The sequence below is a fragment of the Rhipicephalus microplus genome, chromosome 8, assembly GCF_043290135.1.
Source record: "Rhipicephalus microplus isolate Deutch F79 chromosome 8, USDA_Rmic, whole genome shotgun sequence".
NCBI lineage: Eukaryota > Metazoa > Arthropoda > Arachnida > Ixodida > Ixodidae > Rhipicephalus > Rhipicephalus microplus.
This window is the reverse complement of record NC_134707.1, coordinates 58,036,196-58,048,239: the sequence shown is the minus strand read 5'-3', so window position 1 is coordinate 58,048,239 and position 12,044 is coordinate 58,036,196. Positions and strand designations below refer to the sequence as shown.

Genomic DNA, 12,044 nt, shown 5'->3' with positions numbered 1-12,044 from the left:
CACATATACCAAATTTGGAATCACGAGACGTGAATAGACGACGAAGGTAAATGACACGTTCAAACATGACAATCATCACATACGTGTCATGTAAACTTGACTACATGCTGGGCTCATAGCGTGCTTGCGGCCGTTTCGCTAGCTTCACATATACCATGTTTCGTATTACGTGACGTGAATAGACAACGAAAGTAAATGACACGCCCAAACTTGACAATCATGACATGGAAGTCATGTACGGCATAATTTACGTCCGCCTCGTACGTTGTGCCAATTTTAAAGCGACATATCGACCTTCTTCATTCGTGCTTCGCATATCATCCATTCCCACTGTACGTGGGGTCTGTCAATTTTTTTCTTGAGTTTTCGTATATTATCGATACGTATACATATACGGTGCATGACTGCGGCGACGACAAAAAAAAATGAAAACAGCCGAGACTGTCCATATATTTGCTATCGCAATAAAAGCGTACAGCATGTTCAGCTCCTGGCCCAACCACGTCTCACAAAGTTCGGATTGAGACCAACCATATAGCCCAGGCTCTTCTCTCGCATTTACCGGAAAACGATGCAGGAAAAACTTATAGAACACACGACGGCGTGGCAAAAGAAACCAAGCCGACACTGCTGCCAAGACGAGACCCAAGGCAAGACGAATACCAGAGTGTCCCCGCTGACGCAAGTTGCCCATACATACATAAAAAAAAAACGCGCGCGCCAAACCACGGCACGATTCTCCAACTCCCGCTCGTGCCTAGCACAGGGCATCGCGAAATGAAATACAAATTAAACAAAGAACCATTAAAGATCGTAAGAGTGGACACCAGCTCGCCGCTGCCGGTAGAAGGTGTTGGCCACGAAGCATTTCGCCAGACTGCGTTATGTATGAGCCATTGTTTTTCGAGGGCCACCGCTTGTACGGTCTCGCTTACCCGCATTGACGCGTGGCACATTTTTTTTTCTCTTCTTCTAAACGTGAGCGAGCGCACGTTTAATCGTGAGTTGGACACCGAGTCAACGTGACAGCCCGGAATGACTAAGGAATTCAAAAGCAAGCCAAGGAAGCACCTAAAGCAAAACACATTACATGTCCAAGCAAGCCAAGGAAGCACCTAAAGCAAAACAAATTACATGTCGAGGTACAGCGCAAGTAGCCAGTATGTGAAACGAAGCATCTGCAAAGCATTCGTAAATATTCACAGGCCCACGTGCTAAGATGCAAGCTAATACACAAAAAGAAAGAAAGGGACGGGAAAGAGCACAACAAGCTTGGGTGGTCAAACAACTGCGGGTCTATAATAGACCGAACGCGATAGGTGTGTGTGAAGCGTCCACAGAAGGCCTGGCACGCACCCCACGCAGTCGTTATAGGTTAGCGGCCCTAATCAGCAGCTGCACTGAGCACTTAGTATGAGGCTAGAACGAGCGTTACACAAACAATTTTCCGTATTTGTTTACCACGAGAGTGATCAAACCGGTTTCGTAACCGACATTTCATTGTGGACATCGCGCAAACGTATACGGAAAGATGAAAAAAAAAAGCACACGGGACAGGCGCCAAACTTCGAAATCCCGTTTTTTTTAATCACCCATATCGCAAGCATGACAACTCCAAAATAATGGCACGAAGGTGAAAATGAAAGCTTGCCGAAAGAATTTCAAACTATGTACGCGCACATAATCATGCACACAGCATGAGAACTAACATGCAAGGCAACAACGCCAACACGCAGCCCGATAACAAAAGAAACTGCGACACATTCTGCTACCTGATTAGAGAAGAGGAACGCCCACTAGCTCCGGGTGATCTGTACTTTCACAATCACCCTCGATGCGCAACGAGCATGCCTGCACTTTTTTCGAACAGCCGTATTTCGCTTCGTAATAGTTTAGCGCCTGTCCTATATAAGCGGTTGTCTTCTCTTCAGTCTATGAGTTTGCCGCGCTGCGTCCGCAAGGAACGCTCTCCAAATCACCCCAATTTGCGGTTGCGACTTCTGAATCCACAGTCAGCCCGGATTTAACTGCCTTTTCTTTGTTTCCACACATATTCCAAACGTATCCTCCGTCTACCAAAATCGAGTTTCCTATAATTACACTAGGGGGAACTCCGGCGCTAGTGTCTGCAGGAGCCGCAACCCGCGGCGCTGAAGCCAGCATGGAAATTAATGGTAGTAGATGGATTTACATAATCTTTGTACTTTCGGCTATGTTTGCCTTCGCGTAGTCTTTGGGTGGGGGGGGGGATTCTTAAATCGGAAAATGAGCCCCGCAACTGTCTGCATCAAAGTGCGACACCTCAGCACTAACTCATGATGGAAGACATAAATAGGGATAAAATATTATGAACCATCTCTCCCACGGGAACCATGATAGGATGCGAAACAGTAGCGGTGCGCACGCCATTGAACCGGCCGAAACGGGCGTCAACGCGGGTGCTGGAAGAACAGTTTGAAGCGAGACTCGCTGTAGCCTTTACTCGAGTAAATGTTTCTTTGAAACACAAGGACACTGGGTATGGGTTTCGTGTAAGTTTTATCACAGATAAATGAGCCGAAAGTGTGTTTCCACTCGACGTGCGGTCGAGAGGGTTAAGCGGTAGAGAAGTGCGTTCCGAGCGGGCTAGGGTGCCTGAATGGTTTCCCTCGCCCGCCGCTCCGTACAGGGTGGGGACAACCGCGTCGTCTGCTAGAGCGTCCGCCATTACATATCTCACCCCAACGAAACACACTGCCTGCGCGCGCGTATGAGGAGAGTTTGAGAAGAGTTTAGTGCGAGAAATGGTATTTCGCGCTATAAAAAAGCAGTCTGAATATGTGCGTCTGTCATTGGAGACTGTTTGCAGGATAAATCTACATTAATTCATGAAGCGCACGCCTTTTCCTGTTACCTAAACTCACCGCACTCCTCAGTGGCTGTGCAGCGTGCCAGCCACTCAGTAGTGCTCGCATTGTACGCGTTGAACTTACTTCATCCTGCTTTTTCCCCCGCCTTGCGTGCCCTCGCAGCTCTGAATAATCTTGCGGGAATGAGATTCAGATTTGTTACACAGCTATTTTTCTGTTATAGCTGGTTGAGATAGTGAAACAGCGTAAACATCAATTGAATCTCTCGTTTTTATGTGACCACTGAGAAAAAAATCTTACTAAGTTATTGGAAAATACAAGATGAAATGCAGTAATAACGATTTTGATGCCCTATACCTGTTCAGTTTTTCTACTTTCCATAGATATATGTAAGCGAGCAATCTAATTATCCGAGAAGTATCACTCTCGTATTCTGCCTCTGTGACGCTGTGTCGGTATTGCTTCGACCGCAATAATATTAACTTACCATAAACATTCTCCAAAGATCACAACCTTAGTCAGCTTAAAGATCACAACGCTGTTTTTATCTAAGAATGTGATATTGTATAACAAATAAGAAAAATGTCTATGAACTTAAGGAGGAGGATGAAGAAAGGACAGGGAGGTTAGCCAGTTCACAATGAACTCAAAATATTTTAATCAAACAATAAGTGTTCTGAAAGAAAAAATAATAAAATTTATAAGTGACTGGTCCAGTTCGGCTGGTCACGGAAGGCTTACCCCAGCGCACGTCTTGCTTCCGTGTTCATTGACGCCGTTTGAACTAACGTGGCGCAAATGCACGCGAAGCCTCAGTCTTGCATAATTCGCAATAAGGAGTTTTGCTACGGCGTCACTGTGCTCGGAGCAAGTCTTTACGCAAGGGCGCACCATCTCGTTCAAATAATCGGTCACGGCCTTCAACGGGGACCTTAAGCGCAGCAAGCCCTCACTCCAACTTATGATGCCCCTGAAATGCTCTTCACACGACTTGAGTGTCAGCAAAACATCCTTGCTGGGATATGTGAGGTTGCCACCTTCACTCCTGTACTCCTTCAGAATAGTCAGAGTTGCGTGCTCGCTTTCAGTTGAGCCTAACAAGGCAGAATTACAATGCCCGCATCCCGCTACAACACTCAGCATACCTTTTAAAAGGAAGCCGCCGATGTAGAAAAGGATGTTGCATTCGTTTTCTTGAAGTTCTTCAATGAACAAAATTTCCGAGTCATCAATGACATCAGCTTCCACCTCCCCGTGCTCTTGTTTGCCTTTTGCAAGCATGTCGGCGAGGTACTTAGCATCGTCGACTTCGTAGCTTGACGTTCCGGGTGCATGAAGGAACTGACTCACGCACACAAGCTTCAGGGCACACTTTAAGTCATATGCGTTAGGAACAGGCTTCCTGATGCGCACCACCGAAAACAAATTTTCGAGGCAGTCTTGCAAGATTCTGCTCGTGAGGAAGAATTCGTATCCTTCACTGCGCAAGAGAATGTCTTGGAGACGAAGAACGACTTTTGTTGTTATTAGTAAACCTGCTTGCGAAGGCTTCCACTGTGCCTTGCTTCCCATCTTCATTCCTTGAAAAACTTCGAGGGCCGAGTTCAGTAGCTCAATTGATTCGTGGTACCTCCGCATGTCTCGAAGGCTGAGAGCAACTGATGGGTGGCGGGAAGACATTAGCGTGTACCAGTTGAATACTAATTCTAGAAACCAAGCTGTTGTCTCTGCCTCCGGCTCTATCGCGTCCTCTTTAATTAGGTACCGAATCGCTGCAGGAGCTTCCCTGAAGAAGCGGACAGCAACTCCCACTTTCATTTTTGTGAAATGGCCTCGCGAAATGTGTAACTCTGAGAGCCTCGGGGCGACTTTCAGCTCTCGTTCAGCATCATACTTAATTACACTGCGCACATGGTCCACGTTCACTTCTTTTGATGGCAGATTGTGCTGGCATACTGTTGCATCACTCAGAAAGAATACTTCCGATGAAAGCAACTGTGACTTGACATTCTTCAGCACGTGTGCAGCATCTGCTGTGAAAAACAATTCTTTGTCTTCCAGACAGGGGTGAGGCACTGAACATACAGTAATGGAATTCCTGTGGCTGGAGAATCCGAGCTCGCGCCACATAGCCCGATTAGAAGCCCCCATGTCGCAAGTGACGACACGGATTCTTAAAGAGATTTCCGCGCAGAGCTGCACTATCTTCATGACGTAGTCCTTGAGGATACTACCCTCTACATGACTTCCGGTGAAGTGGTAGGCAATCACTTGCTTCCATCTCGTATTCAGGCCTCCTACCATGAACACTAGTGCGTGATGTGCAGGTTCGTCTGGATTTTCTGGCATAGTTTGCCCCCCCAACACCACATCCTCAGCGTGATCGAGCTCGTACCCGCGAGCAATCTCCATTTCATCCAAGAACAAAGCACAGTCTTTTTCAATGTCTTGCATGTTCTCTGCTTTGATTTTGAGAACATCGATGACTTCCGTCAAAATTCCGGGAAGAAACTTGAGGCCCTGAAGGCGACGTGCAAGGGTTTTTCCGGATGGCAAGGGGTAGCCCAGATTTCTTAGTGTCTGGTAACCAGTTTTTCCACAGGAAAACTTAATCTGAAGCGCCTGCTTGATTGTTTCTGCAGACCAAGTGCTTCCCTTATTACTCTGGCGCCCAAGAGCCTGCAGCTGGTCATCATTGAGGAATTTCAAACGCTGTCCGAATAATTCCATTTTGGTTTCCAATTTTTTCACCTGTTTTTTTAGTGCTTGAATGGTTGAGGTGGCTTTCCGATGGACTTGATGTAGCTGAGTGTATTTTCTGCCCATATCGGAGAGCTGCTTATTTAACTGCTTGTTTTCACGTGCCCCGTCAGGTGCATCGGCCGAGATCACAACTTCTTCCCTTTCCATAATGTGCGGTACTGAATCAGGCGTCTGAGAATTGCAGCTTTGCGGTTGCTGTGCGCCAAGACTGTCTGTGCGTGAATTTAAATTCGCCTGTGCACTTGTGAGTGGCGTACAATTAATGGCCGTAGAGTTGTCACCGCGTGTTTCTTGGCATGCATCAGGCAACACAGCAGGTCCTGCCCTGTCCTTTGGCGCCTTCCTTTGTGGAGGCAAGCCTGCAGTGCAAAAAAGGACAGTCACAAGCTGCAAGTATTACAAGGTAGCCAGCTCTAATCACAGGCCTGTACTGGATTTTAGCAGTATTATAGGTTGCAGACATATGCCTTTTCTCAGGTCGCAGGCACGTACCCCGACTTTCTTAATATCCTCAAACGAGGAATTCCACGGATCATCCTAATTTTTGAAACTAAATCATTTTAGCCTTGTACTGTTGCCACCTGTTAGGTTCATACAGAATCTTTGACGCACAGTGAAACAGTAACTTACCCCTGAAAGGGAACACCGTTGGCACAGCGTTCGGCTTCAGTTTTATCCACTGGTCAGCTCGGTGCTGCTCGAAATGGCTTGCTTCAAAATGTGCCTGTAAGTCCGTTATGAACCATGAATTTTAGCTTAGCTTAGCCTAGACAGAATTACTAGAAAGACACAGTATACCACACAACTTTTATTGAATTTCGTGATTTGCAATAAACGAATGAAAAACACTTTTCTGTAAATACGCAATTTAATAACAAGCAGCCTATTTTGTTTATACATATAGTGACTAAAAACTGGTACAAACTTCAAATACTGCGGCTGCGCCACACGTTTCCATAGCTGCACTTTTAGAGATCGCAAAAAAAGAGAGAAAAACTGCAACTTAGACGTGAAGCGTTTACAGCACCGACAAAGTGACCCACAGACACGTATACACATTTAAAAAAACAAGTTTCAAAGTTCTCGACGAGAAAAGAACACATGTCGGGATACTCACACTGCATACACACGAGGACTTCGTAGGCTGCCACTTGTCTCGCTTAATCTTCACCATCCATAGCAGCCTTCTTTTGGGCTCTGTCGGAAAATGGTAGAGTTTCCAACCATTTCTGGAGTTGTTCGTGCACATGGGCACGCAGCACCCAGTCATTTCCCTAAAAAAGTATATGACAGAGCGGCCACAGCTCCTTCTTTGCTCCCGTCGCTATGCGAAGTGAGATCTGCAATGGCGGCGGCCGTCAGGAAAAACCGGTCGCGGCGGCGAGCACCCCGTCAAACAATGTCCCCACCCTGTACGGAGCGGCGGGCGAGGGAAACCATTCAGGAGCGGCGGGCGAGGGAAACCATTCAGGCACCCTAGAGCGGGCGGAGGAGCAACGCCACCTATGCGTGTTGGGAGGAGCCAGCAGCTGCTGCGAGTGAGGAAAAGAGTGACGTCAAAGCGCAGCTGCGACCTGACCTACTTGGCATTGTTCCAACAAATGCGTCAAACGCGGTGCGGCGCGTTGGCACGGAGGCACGGAGACACGGACAGACCGCGTTACACAGGCTAGTCATAGAGCTGCTTCGCATCTAAAAAATAGATAGAAGTAAAGTTTGATAGAAAAGTAAAAGATTGGGAGACGGACGGAGAAGTCCGCTGACGAGGTCCCCATCTACGAGCGGTTGTCGAAGATTGGACATCGCGTACGAGCCAACTCTCAGCCACGAAATCAGCCGAGCGTCTGGAGCCGCTTAGTCGCAAGACGAAGTTCCACAAATGTTCAGCAGTTGCATATCACCACCGTAACGTTTCAAACCCACCAATTCAAGTCGTTTCACGAAGTTCACAAGGAGAAGCGAAGCCACAAATGTGTTCAAAGCCGGCAGCGCAAATCCGTGTACAACTCCATGAAGAACGATCACTGCACCACAGCTCTCTTCGATACTCGGTGCGGCGCGTTTGCACGGAGACACGGACGGACTACGTTACACGGGCTAGTCAAAGAGCTGCTTCGCCTAAGAAAAAAATGTAAGCTCCGCCCACAGCGGTCAGCGTGCCAGCCAGGCAGAATGCGCATAAATGTCCCACTAATTGCAATCGCTTATTCACGTGACGTGAGGACCCTTGACGTAATCATTTCGCGTGTTCATTTCGAATATTTCGGTCGAAAAATTTTACTTGGTAAATTTCATCGAAAATTCCGAATTCGCTGCTCAGCCAAACATTACCATTTTAACAAAAAACGATGAACTCATACTGTGCGTATTCACATTACGAGCGAGAAAGTACTCATATGGTTCGAACTGAAATTGTCCTCACTGCTTTGTTGCGCAGGTGAACGACATGCGCATTGCAGTGCTGGGATCGGAGCGTGTATTATTTATTCTTAGGCTGTACCCGACTATAGTAAATATTGTAGGAAACTCTATGTCTAGCGATTCTGGACCAATTAAGACAGTTGTGCGAGGCACCACGTCACGGCGTAACCTCGCAAAGGCTCGACCTTGGCCCTGTCGTTCACTTTCCGCTACGAAAGAAGAAAAAATGTTTCCCGTAGAGACAGCGGGCAAGGCCAGCCATTGTGAAAAAAAGGCAGGACGGTCGGGGACGAAGCAGCTCGTCGTAATGTGCTTTCGAAAGAAGTGCAATCGCACTTATTAACCACAACACCGTTCATACTGTAACGACGCAGTTTCGGGCGTTATAACCACATAGCACAGTAGGAACAATCACACAGGCTAATAAGAAGATCTAATGTTTCACGTGTAAAAACAAAGATATGATTACGAGGGAAGCCGTCGTGGAGGGCTCCAGAAGTTTTGACCATCTGGTTTTTCTCTAACGTGCAGTGGCATAGCGCAGTGCATTTCGCTTCCATCAACCGCCATGGGCGGGGTCGAACCCGCTACCACCCGGTCAACAGCCGAGCACCCTAGCCACTAACGCAACGTATAGACTATCTTACGTAGGACATATGGGGCACAACGTATCGACAATCTTACGTAAGACATACGGGCACTGCCATCTCGGGCTGTTAAGTCAATGTCTTCTTATTTTGTATATTGTGGTGTGAATTATTAAAGCCACGAAACATCGTATGCACCGAGTCAACCGCTTCCATGTGTATGCGTCTATCGGAACACTGTACCTGTACGTTTAGTTGTTAAAGATGCACAGCACAGATATTAACAGCCCAACACGGCCGCACAGTCTATAGAGAGAGGTGCACAGGAGATGAGCTTAAACTAAACGACTGACTCCGGCAGGTCAGTCGTTTAGTTTAGCAGGTCAACCAACTCGCCCAATTTTACAATCTACTACGACGGAACACGGCCCGCGGTAGTTGAACAGCAGTTGAAATGTGTTGTATTCGAGCAGACGGTATGCTGCTTCTTGAAATGACGCAACACTACTAGACGTTACATGGCATTCCATACGTGTCACGAGGGTGTCCTGACGTCGCAAAGCATTTCTTGCCGTTATATAACACTGGTAGGCACGTCACACAACACTTCCAGGCAAAACGCAACACTGCTGACGTCACGTAGCACTTATAGACGTCACGTATGGTTTTTGTAATGTCAGAAATCACTTGAACTTCCCATTGGCCATGCCGAGACGCTTAAGTGGCTTAAAGGCAAGTGACTTCAACCTGAAGTTTGAGCCTCAACAGTTTTCTCTGTGAACCCGGATATCAAATAAATAGCTCAAGCAGGCCTTTTTTATAAAGCTTATAACGATGATACATAGCGATAGACACATCCAGATCCAATTAAAAAGCCCCGCTGTCAAGTCTCGTCTCCGCCTCGTTCCCTCGTAACTTACATTAAGACGTCACACCATCTGCGCACAACAGTCTATCAACGAAACAAATATCTACAGGAGAGCACAGTAGACACGATTTCATTCAGACCAAGGCCAGGACCCACAACGCACGACTCAATTAAAAACGCTCATTCCCCCCCCCCCCCTTTTTTTTTACCCAACCACGCGTATGCATTATACGCGTATGCATTCACGTCCGAGAAGAAAGGCTACGCGAAGAAGACTTCAAAACGCAACCTCGCGAAGTGTCGGATGGAAAGGGGTTGCAAAAGCACTACCGCGTGATCTAATTATCCGAAAAAAAAAAAAGAGCCGTAGAACAGAAGGCCTGGGAGAAACGTTTCGCCCATACATGCCGACCGAATCGACCGGGCGACGCGAACTAATTCGACGGGGGTTTCATAGAGGCCGTCGACAAGGCGTGATGCGACCCGGCAGCGAGTCGAATGCATTACGACACAGCGCCGCGAAAAACTGCGGCCGCAGTAAGAAAGAAAGGGGACAGATTATCGATGTCTTGATAGGCCTCAGAAAATCGAAAAAAAAAGAAAGAAAGAAAGAAAGAAAGAAAGAAAGAAAGAAAGAAAGAAAGAAAGAAAGAAAGAAAGAAAGAAAGAAAGAAAGAAAGAAAGAAAGAAAGAAAGAAAGAAAGAAAGAAAGAAACGACTTCGTCTGGCTCCGCGGACACCCGGGCGAAGTCGAATCCATTCACAAGACCCGCGCTGAGAAGAAAGGATAGCTCCGACAGCTGCTTTCTCAAGACGTCCCGCACCAGATTACTCAGTCACCCTCCCGAGACCCCATTCTCTTCCCTCTATTCGCTTAGCGTTGTAATCCCACCATCAGTTCGTTAATCCCTCGCGGCAACCGTTTAATGACCCACCAGGACTTAATCCGCGCCCGTAATACGTCTTGCCTTAGAGGGGATTAGGAAGTCATCGGGATCATCAATGCACGTGGCCTTCGTAAGAAAAAAAAGAAGGCGAGAAAAAAAAAAGGCGCCCATGCAGACGTTTCGGACGCCGTTCGTCTTTAATGAAACGCTGTGTGGGCCATTCACAGAGATGTATTGTGGGGGTAGATTCACACGCGAGATGCGATTACGACCTTGAGAACGCATGCATCTACGTGGAAGGAAATGTAATTGAGAAAATTAGTAACGAAGGGGACACTGAAGTGGAGACGCACTGACGTATTACTGCTTGCAATAACAAAGTATTATATATATATATATATATATATATATTGCTCCGAGAACTCGCTCAGACTTACGAATAACGAAAATTTTCCACAACCGGGATCGATCGGTCTCGAACTCAACAAAAAGAATACTCACCCGGACTCGGACTCACGGCCCGACCTCAGTATGAGGGAGTCGACCTACGAGTGGGTTTGCCGACCTATGCATGGATGTCAGTGCGGCATTTGGGATTCCAAGGTCGTTTTATTTTGCGCTTACATTGGCTGCAGTGGTTCGATGAATTTTTTTCCAAAGCTGCAGTGTTTCAACAAGTGGTCTTCACAAAGTCGGCAACTCACATGTATAATATGTGCAAAAGTGCTCTAGCCTTCTACAAGACAACAATTGAATCGTTGACCTAAAGTAGCCAAGGCCAGTTTGCCAAAAATCAGTTGCAGCCTTTGAAAACGTACTGACACCCCTTTTCGAACGCCAGTTCACTGGGCCATGCAAATCTCCTGCATACAGAGATAGCTCTGGGCGAATGCGAAACTCAACAAATGCCGATGCGGTGCTTCAAGTCGACATTAAAGTCAAATTTACCATGGCGCAACTACCGGCGCACGACACTATAGCTTGACGCCAGGCAACGGTACTGGTTCTTGTGACTTCACGCGACCGTCTGGCGGGTTGTGATGACGTCAGGCACCCAAAACTTCCAAGACGACCGCTTGTGCGTTACCAACAGAGCAACGGCGCAGGGTGGCCGCGGGAACGTCACGATATTTTGCGCGAGCACGTGACAAGAAGCTCATATCGTGTTGTGACGTCACGGTACAGCAGGCACAGAAACTAGATTTTAATAAAATTACTTTTTCGGGGAGCACATGCGGTTAGCAGCAAATCTCCCAGGCTCTTGGGGGCTTGCCCTTTCATTTGATGTACGAAAAGACAAACAAAAATTGGGGGACCCTTAAGCTTCACCTTTAAGATTTGAACGCGATAGCGAAATTCGGCCCCTAGCGCACCTTTCAACCGCTAAGTGGATACTTATGTTTTGTTACATACACATGCACGCACACAGTATATTGGACCAGCGGGCGCTATAGTATCGCCGAATGGGCTCGTTTTCATCGTGACACCTGTCGAAAGAAATGCGTTAAAGGGGCCCAGAAACACTTTTTCAAGTAACCATGGAATGAATTCCCTAGAAGAGCTTGCTACCTCACGAATTCAACGCCGCGAAAATTTTAGGAATCCGTCGAGTGCGAGTGGAGTTACAAAGGTTTGTCGCATGCTGCGATTGCAGTATCTCTTCTCCCGT

At 47.1% G+C, this 12,044-nt stretch overlaps 2 protein-coding genes across 3 annotated transcripts in view; both read right to left on the bottom strand.

Moving 5' to 3' along the window:
• The window catches only part of LOC119164509 (chromatin-remodeling ATPase INO80), a 109,917-nt gene that overhangs the window by 6,775 nt on the left and 91,098 nt on the right, over positions 1 to 12,044 (bottom strand). The gene's annotated exons all lie outside the window — the stretch shown is intronic.
• On the bottom strand, positions 3,484 to 7,019 carry LOC142769065 (uncharacterized). The gene is made up of 3 exons (XM_075871916.1): positions 6,730 to 7,019; positions 6,243 to 6,336; positions 3,484 to 5,971 (listed from the first exon to the last, which is right to left on the bottom strand). The coding sequence occupies exons 1-3, from the start codon at positions 6,880 to 6,882 to the stop codon at positions 3,576 to 3,578; spliced, it is 2,643 nt and encodes an 880-aa protein (XP_075728031.1). The 5' UTR covers positions 6,883 to 7,019; the 3' UTR covers positions 3,484 to 3,575.